The sequence below is a fragment of the Monodelphis domestica genome, chromosome 1 (genome assembly GCF_027887165.1).
Source record: "Monodelphis domestica isolate mMonDom1 chromosome 1, mMonDom1.pri, whole genome shotgun sequence".
Lineage (NCBI taxonomy): Eukaryota > Metazoa > Chordata > Mammalia > Didelphimorphia > Didelphidae > Monodelphis > Monodelphis domestica.
The window spans coordinates 90,261,318-90,283,789 of record NC_077227.1 but is presented as its reverse complement, the minus strand read 5'-3'; the positions used below and the strand labels follow the sequence as shown (position 1 = coordinate 90,283,789).

The following is a 22,472-nucleotide window of genomic DNA, read 5'->3' as shown; positions in this document are numbered from 1 at the left end:
TTTTAAAATGTTTTTGATAATTTTTTTCTGGTTAAATAAAACCAAAATGGACCCACAAATATATATGGTATATATGTTCTGGGATCTACAGAAGAAAAACATGAAGCCAACTTGGAGACAAAAGCAATTTATCTTGTGAAGCAACTCCAAATACCCTTTTAGTTATTGTAGCTTTAGATATGAATCTTTAAAATGTTAATGGGGGGATACTAACTCCTTTTTTGCCTTGTTAGACACTAATCTATTTCATAGCACACTATAACTTTTTTTAACTCTTACCTTCCATCTTAAAATCAATACTTTGTATTGATTTTGTATTGATTGTATTGATCCAAGGCAGAAGATCATTAAGAATTGGGCAAAGGCTCGGAAATGACCAAATAAAATAATGTTATGAAAAAAGAAAATAAAAGTGAAAACAGAAAAAAAATATTCATCCATATCACCCAGGTTGCCATATTTGTTGCCATCTAGTTGGGCAAAATAGTTTTAAAAAAAAAGAATTGGGCAAAGGGTTGCCCAGAGTCATAAACCTAGAAAGAGTCTGAGAACAGAGTTGAATCCAGGACATCCCATTTCTAGGTTTGTCTCTCAATTCAGCCACTTAGCTGCCCCCAGCACAAAATAACTGTACATTGATGCTAGTCAGGGCATATGTATTATGGAATTATGATAAGGCAGTTGCCCAAGGTCCCTCTAAAATTTCTGATAATGGATTTTTTAAAAACTTGGAACATTTAAAAATTGACCTGGAAGGACCCTTAGAGATCATCTAGTTCATCTCCCTCAAAAACAAAGAGAAACTATGGCCCATTGTGGTAAAGTAACTTATCCAGAGGTCACACAACTAAGAAGCCACAGAGCTAGGAAAGGAAGCCAGTTCTTCTTGGCCCTCAGCCCATTAGTCTTCCCACTATAAGACACTGTCTTCACTTCTTTAATAGCACAAGATTGTGTTGAATTCTAAGATACAACCAAGCTCCGAAATCCAGAAAAATAAACTTCACCAATTAGGGGGACTGGGATGCTATAAATCTGAGAATTTAAAGCATCCTCAAATGTTTTTTTCTAATTCATAGCAAGAAAAGGAAACATCTTGGCATTATTTATAGCTTCTGAATCTAGTTAAAGGAGAATTAACTATCATTTCTGTCAAAATGAGCCCTTTCTGGAGATAGCTGGTCTTTGTGTGTTCACTTTCTGCTGTGGCCCTCTAGCACAATGTGAAGCCAACTATGACTTCACCAAATATATCTCAACACCTAGTTTGATCTGGGTCTCTGGGGACAATTTCTCAATTTTCACAGTGGAGTCCCCAGGAGACAATTTCACAGAATATAACTGCTTTCTCCTTTCTGTTGAGTCATCCTAAGGAGTAAAAGCTAAAATCAAGAAGTAAAAATTCTGGGGGAAAAAATTGCTCCCAATGGAAAGGTCACAGCAGAATTTCAATTTACCAGTTGTAAAGTGATATGAGCTTATGGGGCTTTAGTCCTGATGAAAAGACAGGTGTAATTTCCTGATTAGACTAGTCTAAAAATAATTCCAGGAAGAAATGGTTGAAAGGAACAATAAGTAGGACAAATACTTGTCAGCATGGGAGGGAGTAGGGAGTGTTAAACTTACCAAGATGGTCTCTTCTGGTTTCCTTCATCTGAATTAGTCTGTCACAGCTGGACCAAGAGTCAGTCTCATTTTAGATCACTGTACCAAAAAAAATAATGCCCTAGTTTGACACAAATAGTCCAGTGATAATAGAATTTAACATTTCCCATGTCCCAAATTAAGTTCCTTGGTTTATTTGGGAGACATTATTAACTAGAGTTTAAGTGTAAGACAGTTATACTGGCTTTATCTTGTATTGATACTGGAAGGAGCATGCACTTTCTTTTTTTCACTTATTTAATTTTCATTTAGGTAGTGGTAGAACTACCAAACACTTCAGCCATAATTGGACTTTGATCCAAGTTTGGAGTTGGATTCTAGAGCAAAATGCAATAAAGTTTTCATAGACTCAGAGCCATCACAGGTCATCTAAAACCTTTCCCTGACCAAGAATAACCTCAATAATAACCCCAACAAATGAGAGGAAGGGAGCCTTTCAACTAAATGGAAACTCATTCAATTTGTAAAAATAAATTGTGGTTAGGAAGTCTTTCTTCACACTGAACCCAATGCTGCCTCCCTTGCAGCTCTTTCTATCCTTGGAGGCCAAGCAGAAAAAGTCTAATCCATCTTCCAGTTGACAGCCTCTGAAAACTTGAAAACAGCTACCATGTTCTCCATAAATCTCTTTTTTAAACTAAATATCTCATTTCTTATCTGATACAATTAGGCAATCTACCTCCCTGTTCTGGTGGCTCTCTTCCATGCCAGTCTATTAGTGTCCTTAAAATGTAGCACTGAGAACTGAACCCTGCACTCTAACCATAACAGAGAACACAGTAGGACCATCCCTTCTCATATTCTGGAGGCTTCATTTCTTTTTATGCAAATATAAAATCACCTTAATATTCTGGCTGCCATAATATTATTGACCCTCTTTGAGTTCATGGTCCCTAGATCTTTTTCAAATGATCTGTTATTTAATTATGTCTCCCTTTTTTTTTTCTACTTTCTATCTTAGAAGATCAAGTGTCCTTGTTCTTTATCCAGACAAATCACTCTATTTGTACCCTTATTCTCATATATTCCTTTTCCCTCCCTCTCTCCCTTTTTTTTGTCTCTTTCTCTCCCTAGCCTGGTCCTCCCCCCTCTCTCTCCCTCTCCCTTTATCACTCTTATACTCTGTTTCATTTTCAGTCTTTCCTTTCCATTAGTTCTTTCCTATTTTCCTACAAATATATTCATGTATTTTCACTCCTATAAAAACCTTCCTTCATCTGTTCTACCTCCAAAATACTACCAATCCATTTCTCTTTTTCCCCCTTTACCACCTAATATCTTGAAAGCCATAATCCAACTCCCAAAATCAGCTTCTTTCTCAGCCTTTTTTCTCTGGCTTCTATCCACATTACTAATGAAACTCCTAATGGTCATCAATAACTTTCTTAAATCCAAGACAGATGATTTCAGTTATCATTTTCTTTGAATTCTCCATATCTTTTGGGACCATTGATAATCTCCTGCTTCTGAATACCATATTTCACTTTCAATCAGATTATAATACACTTCCTTATAACTCTAACTCCTTCCTCTCTTTTCCTTTGTATTCCTTATTCTTTGCCAAGCCTCTAAATGCTATCCATTCAAAAGATTGTTCTCAGCTATCTTTTCCCTCTAAAACTTATTCATTCCAGTGACTTCAACTATCATTTCTATCCAGATGACTTCCAAAACTACATTTCTAGTCCCAACTTTTCTCCTAAATTTAGATAATTGAATTAAGACCTTTTCATCAGTCTTCTTATCTTCTCTTCCCTTCTACCCAAAATTGATCCCTATACTGATATAATCCCTAGTTTAGACAGTGCTGATATCATTTATCTAGTCACTTGTCCCTGAAACTTTGATGTTAATTTTGGTTTTTACTTCTTCACGTGTCCAATGATTTATCCATTTTTGTCATTTCTAAATCTTGAGCTCCAAGAATAATGAATTTTAAGAAATGAAAAGGGGTACGTCTCATCAACCATACATGGAAGAATCCTGATGTGTAGTATAATGAGAATTATTCAGTCTCTAAATAAAGGAGGGGAAGAAATCTAACCCCTCTTAAATAGGATAGCCCTTCACATACACACCATATCTTTTCTTTTCCAGACTAAATAATCCCAGTTTCTTCAACCAGTCCTTATAATATTATCAACTCAGAGCTCTTCACCATCTTGGATGCCTTCTTCTCTTTTTTCTCCAACCTATCCAGGTTGATCTTCCTTAAACATGCTCACTTCATTGGTTCCTTATTGCCTTCTTTTTTTTTTATATTAAAGACTCCACTGACTGTCAGTACTCTCTCTGTCCAGACTTATCCCACACTATCCCCTGACTCATCTACCAAACCAAATTATTTCCTGTTATCCAAGAATGCTATGTGATATATAACCTACATGCATTTGCTTGTGCTATGTCTGGATACCCCTCTTTGCCCTCCCATATCCACCTTTTTGAATCCTATCCATTCTTTAAAGCTGAACTCTCAAATACCTCTCATCCATAAAACCTTCCCTGAGCCTCTCCAGGCAGTAACTTCCTCTCCAGCAAGCACAAGGTCTATAACTCTTCATGTATGTAACCTGTATCATCATAGTGATGGTTATTTGTGTATGTGTCATTTCTCTTTCCTAGTACATTGTCAGCTCTATCACAGCAGGGACTGTCTTATCTAACCATAATATCTCCCACAGTGCTTAGCCTAAGTGCCTAATAAATGTTTAAAGTTGACTTTTTTAAAAAAAAGACAGATGTCAGGTTTCCACATCAAATGATCTAATGATTCAGACTCAGTATTATTTGGCTGGTATTCCTTTATTCTTCCACTTCAAAGGGAGAATGCTGGTACCTTCTAGAAAATCATTCTGTTTCAGAGACTATAGTAACATGGTATCTTGCTCATTAGGCTCAGTTACATGGGACAAGACTATTAGTAAGGCAGTGCATCAACCATAGGCTTAATTATTTGGAAATTTTCTATTTCTGAACCAGAGGATGAACAGAGAGAAAAGTCAGTCTCCCACCATACTGTCCAACAGCTGATTGTGGAGAAGGAGCAAGCTTTGGCAGATCTGAACTCCGTGGAGAAATCTTTAGCTGATCTTTTTAGGAGATATGAAAAAATGAAAGAGGTCCTGGAGGGGTTTCGCAAGGTAGGTTTTAGGAATTGATACTTAGAGCCTTTAGTCTTATGTATTGCGCAGAGATACTCAATTTGGTGAACAAATATCGAGTTCTTGTTTTCTCAGATTTCTCTTTTAATGGGTATGGGCAGTTGTGTGAGAATAGTCTCATGGTTCATATGATCACAGCTTTCAAGGTCCAAAGGTCTGACCCTCCTGTTTTACAGACAAGGACAATTAGATACAGAGGGATTAAAGTGAACATAGGTATTTTGCATCTGAGGTGTGACTCAACTCTGGTTTTTTTACTTTAAAGCCAACACTATCCACTCTACGACACTGCCTATTCTGTCCTGGACTCATGTGCTGGCTTCAGAATCAGGAGAAGCTTTAGTTTGAATTCTGTCCTTGATACCAGTTGTGTGGGAGCCTCAGTTTCTCACCAATGAAATGGAGATATCAATACTGATAGTAATCCTCTTACATGACCATGTGAGGTTCAAATAAGATAATGTACTTTAAACATTTATAAATATTTAGGTGCTATATGAATATCAGTTATTTTTAATATATTTAGTTCAGAATTGGGTATTGATTACTGCATGAAGGGAGGACCAAAGTAAGGAGGACAAAAGTGTTTTTTGAATTAGAAAAAATGATTCCTTTTAGGAAAGGGAATGAGTAACTAGTTACTGTTATGGAAACATTTTTTAAAATAGTCATATTATATGTGGGTTAAAATTAGCTATAGAACCCTGGAGTCAAGTGGTTTTGCTTCTGCTAGAAGCAGTGAGTTCTCTAGGTTATATTTTATGCTGGTGAGTCTCTTTTGTCTCCTGGGGTCTGATGTCATTTTCCTTCCTTGCTAGAATGAAGAGGTGCTAAAGAAATGTGCTCAGGAGTATTTGTCCCGTGTGAAAAAAGAAGAACAAAGGTACCAGGCACTCAAAGTACATGCAGAAGAAAAACTGGACAGGTAAGTTATTTTTCAGCATGTCATTCTTGATTTCACACTCTCTCACCTCCCTATGTCCAACCAGTGGTCAAGACCTGTTATTTTTTCCTTTTGGAACATCTCTTAAATAGCTACTTTCTTTCCTCTGATCCTGCCGCCATCTTGGAGCCAGTCCTTGTCACCTTACACCTGGTCTATTACAATATCCTCCTGGTGGGTCTCCCAGTTTTAGGTCTTCCCATTCCAATCTCTTCAATTCAGCTGTCATACAGATCTTCCTAAGGCACAGGTCTGACCAACTCACCACTATTCAGCCAATGTCAGTGGTTCCCTGTCACCTCTAGAATCAAATATAAAAAATCCTCTGTCTGACTTTCATAGCCTTTTATAATCTGGCCTTTCTTCTTTCCATCCTTACTATACCGTATTGCCATACTTACTATACCTTATTCCCCGTGAGTATGGCCTTCTTGCTATTCCTCCCACAAGAAGCTCCAAGTCCCAAATCTAAGTACATTATATTGTCACTGTCTCCCTTGCCTTCATCTCCACTTCCTAGTTTTTATGGCTTCCTTCAAATCTCAGCTGAAGCCTCACCTTCTGCTTCTCTTTTATTCTTAACACCTTTGCTCTGAGATTACCCCCCCAATTTATCCTAAATATGTCATTTTTAAATTGTTGTATTTAGTTTGCGTGTTGTCTCCACCATTAGATTGTGATTTCCTCAAGAGAAGATTTTTCAAATCTCTGTATCTCTAGTGCTTTGCATAATGCTTTCCAAAAGTAGAAGCTAAGTAAATGATAGTTGACTGACTGTACTGAATATTTATTTAAAAAATCAAGTCTGTATGTTATAGATTTATCAGTTTATAAAAATTCATTTAAACAGATTCGCACCATAGGGGGCTTCTGCTTCTGCTTTTAAAGATGAATATTGATCATTTTATTTTCTTGTAGAAACCTATTTAATAAAAAAAACAAAACATCATGACTGGAAAAAACAGCAGGATAGTATTTAGATCCCAGAATTTACAGAAATAAACTCTGAATACATATGCATAAATATGTGTAAACATAACTTCTTAGACTGGATAAATTATTAAATGTATGTATAAACATTTTCCTAGAGAGAACAAATTTTCAAAATATATTCAAAGAAAATCCATGGAAATATTTACCTTACTTTGTGGAATGTAAACCTTTACAGAAAGCTTTCTTAGTTCATAATATTAACTTGTCTGATTGGCACACACACACTTCATTTGGGAGATGAGGAGAAAAAGATGACTTCCCCAAAACTTAGCTCTGAAAAGAGTGACAGCATTTTCCTTTTGAACAAAAAAACATGCTTTTTTCCTAACCAAGGTTGTGTCTTCCTAAAAAATTTTCCATGATTTTTGAATTTCAGAGTAATATTATTTGCCATGTTGATGATTTGGCATTAGGAAAAATGCTATTTCACCAGGAACTAGTTAAGGCATATTATGAGGAATGAGCCAAAAAGCTATTAGAAATTTAGGAAAATAATCCTGGTGGAGTGTCAGTCTTCTTACCCCTTCTTCAAGGTAAGATGTACAGAAAAATGTGGGCATTGCAGACTTCTGGCATATGTAAATGATCTTGATGTCATTTTATCCCTGGCTATCTTGCTTTCAGTTGTGGTATTTTGGTAATCATTAGCAGGAATAGGTTTAGGACCAGGGAGCCACTCCATCTAAAGTCTCCTTGATGAAGGTTTTCAGAGAAATCCAGGGAGACCTCTGTGAACTGATGAAGACTAAAATGAGCAGAAGCAAGAAAACAATGTATACAATAATAATGTGTAGAAATGAAAATTTGGGAAAGAATTAAGAATTCTGGTCAACTGTATATCAATAATAAATATATTTCTTGCCTTCTCGATGGGAGGGGTGAGGGTGAAGATAGGAAAAAATTTTAGAACTGGAAATAAAAATAAAATCACAAAAATTTGAAATAAAGAGTAAGAAAATATTCTGCTTATTAACACATTGATCAATGACAATTTCAGAGAACTGCTAAAGAACAGTTCTACCTACCTCCTAATAGAGGGGGAATCGACTAAATATTCAGAATGAAGAGTGCATTTTTGGACCTGGCCAATATAGGAATTTGTTTCGCATGTTTATGTCTATGCATTATAAGTAATTTGTTGTTTTCTTTATGGGGAGGGGGGAAGCAATGAGTTATGGAAGAAAAAATAAATAAATGCTTCTTGTTTGGAAAAAAATAATTAAAAATAAATAAAATCTGCCTATTTTCCACTTTGGGGTTAAATTTTTTAAGCTTTAAGAATACCAAATTAAGTTCCAAAGTGCACGATCAATCAATCAACAGTTTTTTTTTTAATTAAGCACTTATTATGTCAGATAAATAAGGTTAGCCCTGTAATTTCATTGATGTGGGGAACTCCCAAATGATCAAACTTCTTTCAAGACATTTTCTCAGAAATTAAGAATTGTTAGAACAAAAGGTCCTTGTGATCTCCAGAGCCTGGCACATAGTAGGCACTTAATAAAGGCTTGACTATAAAGTTACATGAAACACTTGACAGGTTTATTGGCTTGCCTTGGGTCATATAGCCAATACTTCCTGAATTCAAGCCAGCTCTCAGTTTACTACAACATTTTTGTAGTATAATATGATGCCTTTTGGCAGTATAATACAATAAACATTATATATAACTGAATTGAATTATCAAACCATAGAAAGGAAAGTAGAAATGTTAATGTTTCCTTAATTATTAGTGCTTATCTATGCATCATGTATTCCTACAGAGCCAATGCCGAGATTGCACAGGTCCGAGGAAAAGCTCAGCAAGAGCAAGCTGCCTACCAGGCTAGTCTCCGAAAAGAGCAGCTAAAGGTAGATGCTCTGGAAAGAACACTGGAACAAAAGGTAATTCATTAGGTGACTTCATCATGTTCTCAAAGCAAAGCCTTCTTGGAGCAGTAAGTGTTTGCCATTATGTCAGTTTATCAAAGATAATGTGGCTTCCTCCTTCTGCTTACTCTCAAATTGAAGCTAACAGAATGTGGCCAGAGCCAATGGAGCATTTATCTTTTATTCGGGTGAAAAAAAAATTCCTTCTTACACTCTGACTTCCTGAGTCTGAGTCTTTACCCCCTTTTCAGCCTTTCCACTTGACTCTTCTTGGGTACTCTGAATGGCAGCATTTTGGGGTTCTTCTCATGACCTTAAACTCTAAATGTAGTAAGTTTCCTGATGTCACAAGACTCTTAATTCTTTGGTAAACTCATTTCTACTCTAGTACCCTTGAGAAGAGAGTCTCAAAACCCTAGAAAGTATTATTATTATTATTATTATTATTATTATTATTATTAAACCCTTACCTTCCATCTTAGCATTGGCTCCAAGGCAGAAGAGCAGCAAGGACTAGGCAATGGGCATTAAGTATCTTGCCTGGGGTCACACAGCTAGGAAATGTCTACATTTGAACTCCCATCTCTGGGACTGGTCTCAGTCCATTGAGTCACCCAGTTGCTCCTACCCAGAACGTATTATTAGTTATTCCAGCCCCTTTGGAATAAAAGTAAACATTAAGAGTAAAGAAGGTGTCTAGTTTAGTCACTTCGGGTCAGGAATCAAAAATTCAACAACAATCATAGTTATTGATCCTTAGTGCTGAAATGGAAATTAAATATCCCTTAATTCAACATTCTCATTTTCTGTGTGGGGAAACTAAAGTCAGAGGTGAAGTGATTTATTTGCCCAAGATTTGTATTTGTATTTAAAGGACCTGAGTTTGAATACCAGCCCTGCCACTCTCTGTATGACTTTTAGTGAGTCACTTAATCTTTCCACAGCCTAGTTTCCTAATCTGTAAAAAGAGGTAGTTGGAGCCAATGACTCCAGTGGTCCCCAGTCGTACATCTACTGTGAGATCCTATGATGTCATGAGTAAGTAGGGTCAGAACTCAAGTCCCCTCATACAGAACAGAGCCTCCCTTCAGGGTGAGCTCATTGGGGCTTTTGTTAGGGCTCTAGTGAGTGAAAAGCAGCCTCTGTTCTTTGAGAGGTCTGGAGGAGGTGCTTCCCCTTTGCTGCCTGTTGTCTAACCTGATGTCTCTGGAAAGGGACCTACTTAAAGCCCCAGACTGACAGGTATGAGGTCTCACTGTCTCAGCAGGCGCTGGCTCCAGGGTCTCTGAGGTCTTCAGTACTCGTTATAGTCACTGGAGCTATAGCTGGAAGGGAGCCAGGGCAGAGTAGTGGACATGGAGGACAAGAAGACCAGGAAATCTTGCCCCAGACACGTATTGGCTATGGGATACTCCCAAGGAATTCTCCCTCTGTGAGCCTCATGGCTTCATCTTTGAAATGAAGGGGATGTATTCAAGGAATTTCTAAGATTCCAACCAGAAATCATTTCAGTCTTATTTGACTCTTGTGACCCATTTTGAGGTGTTCTTGGCAGAAATACTAGAGTGGCTTGCCATTTCCTTTTCTAATTCATTGTATAGATGAGCAACTGAGACAAAGAGGGTTAAATGACTTGCTTCGGGTCATACAGCCAGTGTCTGAGATTGCATTTGGATTCATGAAGATGAATCTTCCTGATTCCAGGCTCAGTGCTCTATCCTCTGCACCACCTAAATAATATCCCATAGTCTTACCAAATCATCTAGGCCAGGGGTTCTCGACCTGGGGTCCATAGACCCAGGGTATCTCTGAACATGGCTAAGAAAAAATATTGCATCTTTATTTTTACTACTAACTAAATTTTTCCTTTAGTTATTTAAAAACATTATTCTGATCAGAGGCCTTCCTGTTTCACCAGACTGACAAAAGGGTCCATGGCACAAAAAGTGTCCCCCCCCCCCCCCCCATCTAGTAACCTTTTCATTTTACAGATGAAAAAAAAATCTCCAATTAAATTAAATGACTTTGTCAAGGCTACATAGATGTTGAACTTAGTTCTTCAGACTTTCAATCCAGATTTCCATTATGTCATGATGTAGTAGAGTCAGGAAGATTCATCTTTCTAAGCTCAAAACTGACCTCAGACACTTATTAGCTGTATGACTCTGGACAAGCCACTTAATTCTACCTCAGTTTCCTCATTTGTAAAATGAGCTTGAAAATGAAATGGCAAATGCTCGTGTATCTTTTCCAAGAAAACTCCAAATGGGGTCACAGAGAGACACGACTGAAAAGCAACCAAACCACAACAAATGAGGGAGAGCTTACTTAGTGCTTGTCCTGAAGGAAATATATTTTGGTCAGGATGGGGCCATCATTTAGCTCAGATAACAATGTACACATTTGTGATCATCCCACTATTTCGTTTTTTTCCTTAGACTTTGCATGGTACTTCATACCTTTGTGTTTATATCATATTCTTCATTTTTGTTTACTACATGGTTATCACATATTTGTTTTGTAGTAATTTCCACATATTTGATCTTCCTTACTAATGTTTATTCTCTTCCCTTACTGGACTGTAAGTTCCAAGAAATCAGTCATTATATCTTAATTATCTCTCCATCTCCCGCTATTGCTTAATATAGAAACTATTGACAGGATATCTTCACTACTCTTAGGATCTGTGATATTGTTGTTGGCAAAGGGTAGGGAACATCATTTAGTGCATACTGTGTACCAGGCACTGTGCTAAGTGCTTTACAAACATTTGATTTGATTGTTACGATAATCCTATGAGGGAGGTGCTATCCCCATTTTATAGTCCGGGACACTGAGGCAGTCAGAGATTCAGTGACTTGCTCAGCCTCACAATCTAATGAGTGTACAAGACTGGGTTTGAACTCAGGTGTTTCTGACTTTAGACTCAACACTGTCCACTGGGTCATCCTAGCTCTTGGTTGTGCTACTCCCTCCACCAGTGTAGATCACAATCCATTCATTCTTTAGTAATCAATCTTCTGAATAGAGAAGATGGAATTCCTGTAGGGGGGAGGGGAAAGCCATGACCTCTTGGCTAGCTTTCTCATTATAATTCCCTCTGATCTTAGCCCATGGTCAACTCCATGCCAACGTGGGCCATCAGAATATAAGAGGAGGGAGGGGTTGCAGGTCATAGATGCTTAATAAATGGTTGTAGAGAGGGCAGTTGGGTGGCTCAGTGGATTGAGAGTTAGGCTTAGGTTCAAATCTGGTCTCAGATACTTCCTAGCTGTGTGACCCTAGGCAAGTCACTTAACCCCCATTGCCTAGCCCTTACCACCAACCAATACACAGTATTAATTCCAAGATGGAAGGAAAGGGTTTACAAAAATAAAATAAAATTAGAAAAAATTTAAAAATAAATAAATAGATGTAGAATGAATGGATGAGTTTTCATGGCAAAATGTCTTCTGGTACCTTATTCAACTTTATCTAGTTAATCAGATACTTGGGAATAATTGGGGTGATTAGTTACCCACTTGAGGAGTGAAGAATCCTGGGTATCTTCAAAAGATGTGGAGACAGATGATATATATGATTTAACAAAGTGACAGCCAGGAAGAGATGCACATGAATGTACCAGCAATCCTTCTGTTATAAGGAAAATCTAGTTCCCAGTTGTCACTGATGGTTGAACTGGGTGCCTCCCACTGAGAACAATTATAATCCAATTGTTTAGATAAGTTGGTTGTGGGAGGAGTTCATTTGATTGGCTTTGGGATGACAACTGATTTAAAAAAAATTTTTAAACCCTAAATTCTTTGTGTTGATTCCAAGGCAGAAGAGTGGTAAGGGATAGGAAACAGTATTTATTTAAGTGACTTGCCCAGGGTTGCACAGCTAGGATGTATCTGCGGCTAGATATGAATCCAGGACCTCTTGTCTCCAGACCTGGCTCTCTATCCACTGAGACACCTAGCTGCCCCTGACAACTGACTGTTAATTTATAAAGGCCAGAAAGCTTAGCCATGGTTTTGTTTTTATTTATTTTTTTCCTTTTAGGGATGGAGAGTGGAAGAAATTTCTCATTTTATTTTTGCTCATAAAAACATAAGGTTATTCAGATTGGCGGCTTTTTGAAGCTTCTATCAGTACCACATATACTTTTAGATGCTTTGAAATCAAGTCATTTTAGCCTCTTTATGCAATATTAGTTCATTGGAGATTCTTGATTCAGCAGTCACAATTTGAAGTCAAGATGTAGCAGAAACAATGCTAACACTAAACTACATAGGATTATTTAATACTTTTTTTCTGATATTTCTCAGAAATTCTTGCCAGTGAGTTACTGGGTTTTTATAGAAAGAGAGAATCCCTAGAATTACTTGTCTGATATATATCAGACAAGTAATTCTGGGGATCAGAAGGGCATAGTAGATAAGGATTCCCAAGAGGAGCCAAAATGAATGTTTTTCTTCCAGTAAAAATCTCTTTCTTTCCTTCACTTTCAGAATAAAGAAATAGAAGAACTGACCAAGATTTGTGATGAATTAATTGCCAAAATGGGGAAAAGCTAATTTTGAACCAAATTTTCGGACTACACTATTGAGTGCAATATGACCATTGGCACACTGATGTCCATACCTTTCTGTGGACAGGTTATATTTTCACTTTTTCGTATGCACTACTGTATTTTCTCTCTAAATAAAGTTGATTTAATTGTATGCAGTTCTCAGAAAACTATCAGAATTTCTTGCTATTGTTTGCATTTTCATAGTATAATTCATAGCAAGTTGATCTCAGAGTTCCTGTATCAGGGAGATTGTCAAATTCTCTAATAAATGACAAATTGCTGATCCTAGCTTATCCCTTTGTACATGAGTTCCCATGTTGGGTGTCTTTTGGATTTAATATGAACACGTATAACTTTGCATGGGGACTCTTGCCTTAAGGAGTGTAAACTTGATCCGCATTTGCTGATTTGTTTTAAAAAAAAAAGAAAAGAAAAAGAAAAATGCATGTTTCAAATAAAATTCTCTATTGTAAATAAAAAATTTTTTTCTTTGAAACTTCAAAACAAGTGTGGCTATGTTTTATACTCTATGAAGACATTTGGTGCCAAATCCCTCACTCCCTTTGGATAACCTTTAAAAAATAGTAGAGGAGGCAGCTAAGTGGTTCAGTGACTAGAGAGGCAAGTCCAGAGATTGGAGGTCCTGGGTTCAAATGGGATCTCATACACTTCCTAGCTGTGTGACTCTGGGCAAGTCACTGAACCCCTCTTATCCAGCTCTTACCACCCTTCTGCCTTAGAACTAATACATGGTATTGATTCTAGACAGAAGATAACATTGTTTTAAAAAAGGAAAAAAAAGATTAGTGGAAAAGAAGACCTGTTCTTGTTGAAAGAAAGGGTAGACTAGATTTCAAATGTTCTTTCAGGTTTCTTGATCATCAGCTGCATGATGTAGAGAGGAGGGAGTTCTTTTTCTAAACCTCGTATCCATTTCTCTATCTGTAAGAGACATATCTTGAGAGAGAGGAAAAGTCATCCTATGCCTTGTCTATAACACGAAGCTACTGAAAAATACTGATGATCTTTAGTAAATGAATTGACCAAAATGGTTTAGTTATGGATAAAAAAAAAACTTTAACATTAGTTTTTAAAAAATCCAATTTCTCTTTTATGGATTGAAAAAGAAAAAAGAGTCTGAATTCCTCTAAATAATTTTCTTGATGAATAAACACTATAGTAATAATAACTTTTATAGCACCTACTGTATACTTTACACATATCTCACTGTATCCTCACATTAATCTTGGGAGGTAGATGCTTATTTATCATCCCTCTTTTACAGATGGGAAAATGGAGACAAACAGAAATTGAGTACCTTGCCCAGGATCATACTACTACTAAGTGTCTGAACTCAAATTCTTACTCCAGGCCTTGCACTCTATTCACTATACCACTTAGCTACCTCTGGTTGTTTTGGGGGAAAAAATAAAGCATTATATAAATGTTATTATTATTACTCAAACTAAAATTTATCTGTGATTTCATTAATGTGGGTAATCCCTCCAATAAAGTGGACCACAGCCCATCAATGCCTATTCATTATTAACAATAATTCTAAAACTGTTTCTGTTCATTTTAATGTAGATGACATTAATTGAATGAGTTTAATTTATTAACCGAAACATTTTCTGGTCATTTAACTTAACACTTAAATATTAGGAAAGGACTACCATCATGCTGTGCAAAATATGTAGTCTAACTGCCCTTGAGGCTAAACTACTCATATGTCATAATTTATTTAATTGTTGCTAGCTAGAAATTATGAAATTGTCAGGTGATCACAGTTTTACCTGTATAGGAGAAGGAGTAATAGGAAATAAGGGATAACTGGGTAAGGATAGTATATATTTTATCTCTGCATCCACCACAGTGCCTTGGACATACTGTAGTTGCTTTAACAAATGCCTGTTGGATTAGATTAAATTTGATTAAATTAGTATTGAATTGAACTGAAATCAAACAGAATTGGAAGCAAATCAGAGACATTAACCCCTAGCCCAGTCTGATATTTTCAGGACTGCCATCTCTCACCAATGGAAGCAAAGCTGATGGTTGTTTTCCTGGTTTTTGAATCATCTTTATCTTCAAGTAGAAGAAAAAATTGTTCCAGTGATCCACAAAATGGGAAAAGTTGGTCATCCTCAATATCTCTGTCTACCTTGGCAGAATGAAGTAGGGAGCTGATCTGTTGAATGCATCGAGGTATATGGCCAGTTGGTGCCACAAAGGGAAAAGCAAAAAAAATCTCTGCTCTTCAAAAGCAGAGTGGTGCCATCCTTGGATGTTGGACTCTTGCAAACTGGAAACATCAGTTCTAATCCTACTTTTGACTTTTTTGACTTTTCTGATCCTTGCTGCATGACCATGGGTAGACCCCTAAAGCTCTGGGCTTGGATTTTGTCATCTTCAACATTTGCACTACCTACCTCACAGGGTTGTTGTGAGGAAGTGTTTGTAAGCCTTAAAGCACTATGGAAAAGTCACTGGCCCAAGAAAGTTTGTGCTTTCTTTTGTCATATTTTTCTTTAATTATCTTTGTTGAAACAGTAAGAGATTCCCAGGAGGCATCTGCTGCCATTCCCAGCTTCTTCAAGATCCTGCCTTACTCTGGACAGCCATACATGCATGCTAACCCATTGTCTTCTCCTGCCACCAGGAAGGGAGAACACAGAGCATCACATCGCCACTAGTGTTGGGTGGACCTTCGACCTTCTCATTCATTCAGGTTCCTGAGATGCTCATCTCAGTCTTCACATTTGTCTTTATTATATATGTTTTCTTTCCCCATCTGAGAAAAACTGGTTGTGTGTATCTATGTGGACTCTGGGCAAATTCCCTCAAGTGCTCTCAGCCACCCATATCAAACTCAAATAGAAACAGGGACCTCTAATCCATACATAAGGATCCCTGCAGGCTACATAGTGACTTCACTTGAAAATCTAATGTTATCTGTTATTGTATTTTTATTTTGTTAAATATTTTCCAGTTACATTAAGAAGAAACCCTTATCTTCTGTCTAAGAATTGATATTATGTATAGGTTCCAAGAGTAAGGACTAGGCAATAGGAGTTAAGTAACTTGCCCAGAGTTACTCAGCTAGGAAGTAGCTGAGGCCACATTTGAACCCAGGACCTCCCATCTCTAGGCTTGGCTCTGTATCCACTGAGCCACCCAGCTGCCCTGCTCCAATTACATCTTAATCTGATTCAGGTCCTCTCAGGAGAGTGGTTGAGGACAGTGCATTTAATACTTCCAATCCAAGCAGCATTCTATGACTAGAAATTGCCAAGAAAGTCCTGAACTGACTTGGTAAAGTTTCTTCATCTGAGTTTCCTCTACATATGAAATGACAGGTCAGATCTCTAAGCTAGCCCCTGTGGTCCCTGTGCCAGTCTGAACCATGAGCTCAAAAGCTTATATTTCCTGCATACTTGAATTCCATTCCTGACAGTGTCCTCCATCCTAATTCAGACCTGATCTACTTCCCCCTGACGCCCCCAGAGGCTTTGCTTTATTGGATAGTTTTGTTTTTCCTTGGCTAAATGTCATAATACAACCAGTTGTAGAGATGATACACTTGGTCACAAAGCACAGTGGTTGTGGCCATCCTCTGCCTGGCTTGGTCCATCAAGACTACTCTAGTCTGTCCATTCAGATATCCAACCGTGACCATGTTGGACATCTGAATCAGTGTGTGCTGACACGTTTGACTTTGGTCTCACCCCCCAGGGTTCAGTAACTGGGTACCGTTTTTCTATATTAATGCACCCTCCCACAAGTATCTTGCTGCTATTCCATCTGTTGTCATGATCTCACAGGAATCTTTGACCTTTAATGTGGTGCTGCAAATCTTCCTCCTCTCCCCTTGTGCCCAGGTCTTAACAGGGCATATTTCCATGAACATTTCAGTATGAATTCTTTCCAATCACTCAGTTTCCCTCCCTTTGTGGCCTTTAAGATTTTTTCTTGAAATTAAGGGACAGGAACAGCTACTGAGCTCAGAGGATTGAGAGCCAGGCCTAGAGACAGGACATTCTCAGTTCAAATTTGGTCTTAGATACTTCCCAGCTGTGCAACCCTGAGCAAGTCACTTAACCCCCATTGCCTAGCCCTTACTGCTCATCTGCCTTGGCACCAATACAGTATTGATTCCAAGATAAGGGTTAAATCAAAGAAACAAACCAAAAAAACCCTCAAAGACAGTAATAATAGTAAGTTGGGTGAGTATAGTTCTATAGAGCCCACCATTAACTTTTCTAAAACTAAGTTCATTATTTCCCCTCCTCCAGTCTCCAACCTGAAGTTCCTTCTGATAGTATGAACAATTGACAATCCCTGTCTCTTAAAGCCCATTTTTTTCAAATTAAATTTTATTTTTTCATTTATCAAGCATTTATTTTTTTCTTCCTCTCATCCCATCTCACCCCCCCTCCCAAAGAAAATAAGAAAGCCAAACTCTCATCATTAATCTGCACAGTCAACGAAAATTTCAGTATTGGCCATGTCCAAAAACAAGTGTTTCATCCTTCATTTTTCACATGTCAGGAGAAAAGTGAGTTTACCTTCTAATCCAGGGAGCTAACACTCCAAAGAATAATGAGATTATATAAGGACCTGGAATAGCAACTTTCAGTAATAACCTCCCATTCTCACCTCTCTTCTTCAGCTGATGCAGTGGAGAGAGCCCTGGATTTGGAGAGAGGGGGGTCTAGATTTGGATCTCTCTGCTGTGCTATTTCTTAGCAATGCATCCTGGGCAAGTCCCTCTTGCTATTCAAGTCTTATTTTCTTCATTTTACAGATGGACTCTGGGAACATGCCAATGGGAGTGGGGTTTGGAATTAGGATTCAGAGACTAAGTCAGCTATATACGGAAGTATACAAAGGTAATCCTTATGCAAGAGAATTATCAGCCAAGGGTCCAGATGCACTTTAAGATATTTTATTCCTCTTCTGGTTCACAGTCCCACTCCTACTCCACAGAACCTGTGGTAACATCTGTGTTTTGGTTTCTATTTTCCAGCCCAGCTTCCTGAAGCTGATTTTCTGAATCTGATTAGTCATTTTATGTTGTTCAGTCAAGTCTAACTCTTCATGACCTCATGGCCCATATCATGCTGGTATTGTCCATGAATTATTCTTGGCAAAGGTATTAGAATGGTCCTGCCATTCTGAGATCAGATTTGAACTCAGTTCCACCTAACTGCAGGGCCAGTGCTCTAACCACTAAACCACTTAGCTGCTCCAAGAAGATCTTAGTAATATAAACTTTTATTGAAAAGGAAAGAAATGAAATACAATTCTAAAATGGGAAGCCAATACCAGAGATATACTTCCCTAGAATCAATATCCTTGAGCTTGAGGCTTCTCTAAGAAGAAATACTTTTCCATAAAGTCCTATCTGTGGAAGGGCAGGCACAAGGGTCCTGTCTATCTTTCTCTGTCCCCACTTGCTTAGGCCAACATAGCCATTCCTCTAGTCTGTAAATTATTAACAAAAGACAAGTGCAAGATGAGGGCAAAGCACCTATCACTTGAGACTTTTCTTTTCCATTTGTCGCCACCACTTTCTTACCACCTCCCTTTCTCTTATTTTCTCAGATCTCTTTCTTTCTTGCTAGTCCCACCTAAAACCATACAAATCCCTTGGGAAACACATTTTATTTTCTCCATTACTCAGATTTGGAAAGGAAGGAACAAATATGCCTAGATTTCAATATAGCAGGAAATACGATTTTTAAAAAGGGATTACAATCTATTCTTTACATCTATTCCTTAATAAACTTGATTAGTGAGTGCTCTTGCCATTAACCTTTCAGCTCAAGCTCCTTATTGTGCTCATAGACTATAAAATGTTTTTCATTGTTTCACTTATCAGCGTATCAGCAGGGGAAGACGTGAGAATTAACTCTAAACAGTGGTGCTGTTGGGGTTTTCTGCTTAAAACATTAAGCTTCTTAAGTGCAGTCAGTAGTACCAGTTGGTCTTCACACATTTTTTTCAGGGGGTTTTCCTAGGGCAGAAATGTGGTTGAGTTGTTATTTAGTAATTTTTCAGTTGTGTATGACCCTTCCTGTCACTATCTGGGATTTTCCTGGCAAAGATACTAGAATGATTTGCCATTTCCTTCTCCAGCTCACTTGACAGATGAGGAAACTGAGGCAAAGGGTTTAGTGACTTGCCCAGGGTCACATAGCTAGTATGTGTCTGAGGCCAGATTTGAATTCAGGAAGATATCTTCTTTATTCCAGGTTTAGGGCTCTGTGCACTGTGCCACTAAGCTGCCTGTGTGGTTGAGAAAAAATATTATATTTTGGGACTATGTGGGCAGTAAGGCTGCCCCAAGCTGGCCTGCTAAATGGGATAAAAGATGCAGTGTTAGATACATGGAGTCAGGAAGAGCCAAGTCCCAATCCTGTCTGAGATATTTACTAGCTTTATGACCCTGGACAAGTAATTTAAACTTTCTGTGCCTTAGTTCCTTTTGTAAACTGAGTTCATTGAATTCAATGGCCTCTAGGTTCTTTCATCTCTAAGTCTATAACATAGTAGAAAGGACTTTAGACATGGATTCAGAGGACCTGGGTCCAAATTCTACCTTTAAGGACAGTTCAAATCTGCCCTCAGACACTTGTATGACTGAGGAAATCACTTATTCTCTCAGCCTCAGTTTTCTCATCTGTAAAATGGGGATAATAAGAGCACCTCACTCACAAGGCTAATAATAGAATCTATCTCACAGGATTGTTGGGAGGAGTACAAGAAACAATGCCTGTAAAACACTTCATAAATCTTAAAAAAGCTATAAAAATGTAGGCTAGTGTTGCAGTTGCAATTAAGGCAACAAAGTTCCAAACAGATTCAATTTATTGGTAAGGCTGGCAGGTATCAATAAAAAAAAGGGGGGGGGTCTTTAGTTCCTTAGCAAACTGAAAGAATCCAAGGAAAAGTTTATAAGATTTCTTATAGTTTAAGGAAAATGAATAGAAATAGAATAGCAAGTAAATATGCTATAGAAATAAGTCATCTGGTTTCTGTTGGCGGAAAGGATGATTATTTTTTTCCTTGTTCTAGGGAAAGCTGATTGTGTCCACCTGTATCCTTGCAAAGATAGCTAATGGTACAGAGATAACAGGTCTTGACATAAAAATAGAATAGAGGTGGCAGCTAGCTGGCCGAGTGCATTGAGAGTCTGAGTGAGAGACGGGATTCTGGATTCAAATCTGGCCTCAGATACTTCCCAGTTGTGTGACCCTGGGCAAGTCACTTAACCCCCATTGCCTAGCCCTTATTGCTCTTCTGCCTTGGAACCAATACACAGTGTTGGTAAGGTTAGGTAGGTAAGGGTTTAAAAAAAAAAAGATTAGAGATTTACAGGAAGGCTGAACTTCTGAACTTAACTCCGAGACAAAGAAATATGACTCAAACAGTTATACAAAATGCTGATAGAGAATGGAATCAATTATAAAATGGAAACAATTTGATTCTCTCATGAGTAGTATTAGTTGCAGCAGCAGCCCCAAGCAGAAGCAGTAAGTAACTGTGATCTTGGACAAATTATTTAACCTTTCTAGGTCTCAGTTTCTTCATCTGTAAAAATGAAAGCATTAAACTAGATAACCAACTTTGTATCTATGAGACTGTGAAACTATGACCATTGGTGTAATCTGTGGAATATCAGAGGGAGAAGAAATGAGATTCCAAGAAAGAGAGGCATTAATGAACAATGTGCCAGATTCATTCTGTATGGATGGAGGCTGAGATGGATGAAAGGTTGAAGCACAAGAGAAAAGGTCAAGAAGTATAAGACATGGGGATCAAGATTAAGACGTAATTTGGGCAAGAGTCACAGAATGTGAGATGCCATCTCATCCAAACTCATTTTACACAAAAGGACATAGATTTTGATGCAGAGAATGCCCAAAACTTGCCCAAAGTCACACTTTTCTTGTCATTGTAAAGCCATGCTAGAAGCCACATATTCTGATGACTACTTCAAGAGTCTTTTGTGACGCCATGCCATCAGTCACATTGCCTTGTGCACAAATGCTGTGGAGGAAGAGAAATGGAGGAGAGCTGGAAGGTGAGAGCCTAAGAAAAAAGAAAAGGGGAAAAATGACATCAATGATGATGTCAATGGCAGCTAGGTGGTACAGTAAATAGGCTACTGGGTCTGGAGTCAGGACAACATATATTCAAATCTAGCCTCAGATATTTTCTAGCTGTATGACTGGGCAAGCCATTCAATCTCTATTTGACTCAAGTTTCCCAACAGCGAAATAAGAATAATAATAGCACCTACCTTCCACAGATGTGCAGAAGAAATAAGATAATATTTATAAAGTGCTTAGAAGGCAGAGTCAAGATGGTGGCTTAGAGGTAGCAAAAGTTCAGACCTACTCAAATCCTTCCTCACTGATCAAAAACACAATGCTTCCAGGGGACTGAATACCAAATCTAACAATAGGACAGAGCTAGAGAACCCTCCTGCTGGACTCAACTTAAAAGGTACGCCTCCAAATCCTTTCCCTACTTCTCACTCTCTCTTCTATCCCACCCCCTCCCTAAGACAGAAAACAATCTGATTTAGATTTTTACATGTGCAATCACATAAAGCATTTTTCCTTGCTAGTCATTTTGTGGAAGAGATATCAAGTGGGAAAAAAGAATTAGAAAGTGAAAATATAGTATATTTCAGTCTGTATTCAGATTCTACCAGTTCTTTTATATTGCCGTCACTGTGTACTATGTTCTTCTTGTTTTGCTCATTTCACTTTGCACCAATTCTTATAATTCTTCCCAGATTTTTTTGAAATCATCCTAATTGTCCTTTATAATAGCACAATAGTATTCCAATACAATAATGTATCATAGTTTGTTTAGCCATTCTCCAATTGATAAACATCTCCTCAATTTCCAATTCCTTGCTACCACAAAAGGAACTGCAATAAATATTTTTGCACTAATAAATCCTTTTTCCTTTTTAAAAAATCTCTTTGGAATTTGGGCCTACTAGTGGATATGCAGTTTTTAAAGTCCTTTGAGCATAGTTCCAAATATTTCTCCAAAATGGTTGGATAAGATTGCAGCTCCTCCAAAACAGTATTTGTGTCCCAGTATTCCTGCATCCCCTCCAATATTTATTGTTTTTTTTTTCTGTTATATTAGCCAATCTGATATTTATGGAGTGGTATATCAGAGTTGTTTTAACTTGCATTTCTTTAACAGGAGTGATTTAGTGCATTTTATCTGAAAACTGCCTGTTCATATCCTTTGACTATTC

The 22,472-nt window shown here is 37.7% G+C and overlaps 1 protein-coding gene and 1 long non-coding RNA gene across 24 annotated transcripts in view; one reads left to right on the top strand and one right to left on the bottom strand.

Annotated features, from left to right (window-relative positions):
• TACC2 (transforming acidic coiled-coil containing protein 2) overlaps nucleotides 1-13,690 on the top strand; it is a 305,302-nt gene extending 291,612 nt beyond the window's left edge. For all 23 annotated transcript variants that reach the window (XM_056803043.1, XM_056803021.1, XM_056803099.1 and 20 more), the window contains 4 exons: nucleotides 4,645-4,805; nucleotides 5,645-5,751; nucleotides 8,526-8,646; nucleotides 13,125-13,690. In XM_056803043.1, the coding sequence (XP_056659021.1) occupies nucleotides 4,645-4,805; nucleotides 5,645-5,751; nucleotides 8,526-8,646; nucleotides 13,125-13,190 (455 nt within the window). In that variant the 3' untranslated portion in view covers nucleotides 13,191-13,690. The remainder of the gene's footprint in view (nucleotides 1-4,644; nucleotides 4,806-5,644; nucleotides 5,752-8,525; nucleotides 8,647-13,124) is intronic.
• Nucleotides 1-22,472, bottom strand: part of LOC103099075 (uncharacterized) — a 36,861-nt gene that overhangs the window by 8,665 nt on the left and 5,724 nt on the right. The window contains exon 2 of the long non-coding RNA XR_001629495.2: nucleotides 1,627-1,704. This is a non-coding gene — a long non-coding RNA (uncharacterized LOC103099075). The remainder of the gene's footprint in view (nucleotides 1-1,626; nucleotides 1,705-22,472) is intronic.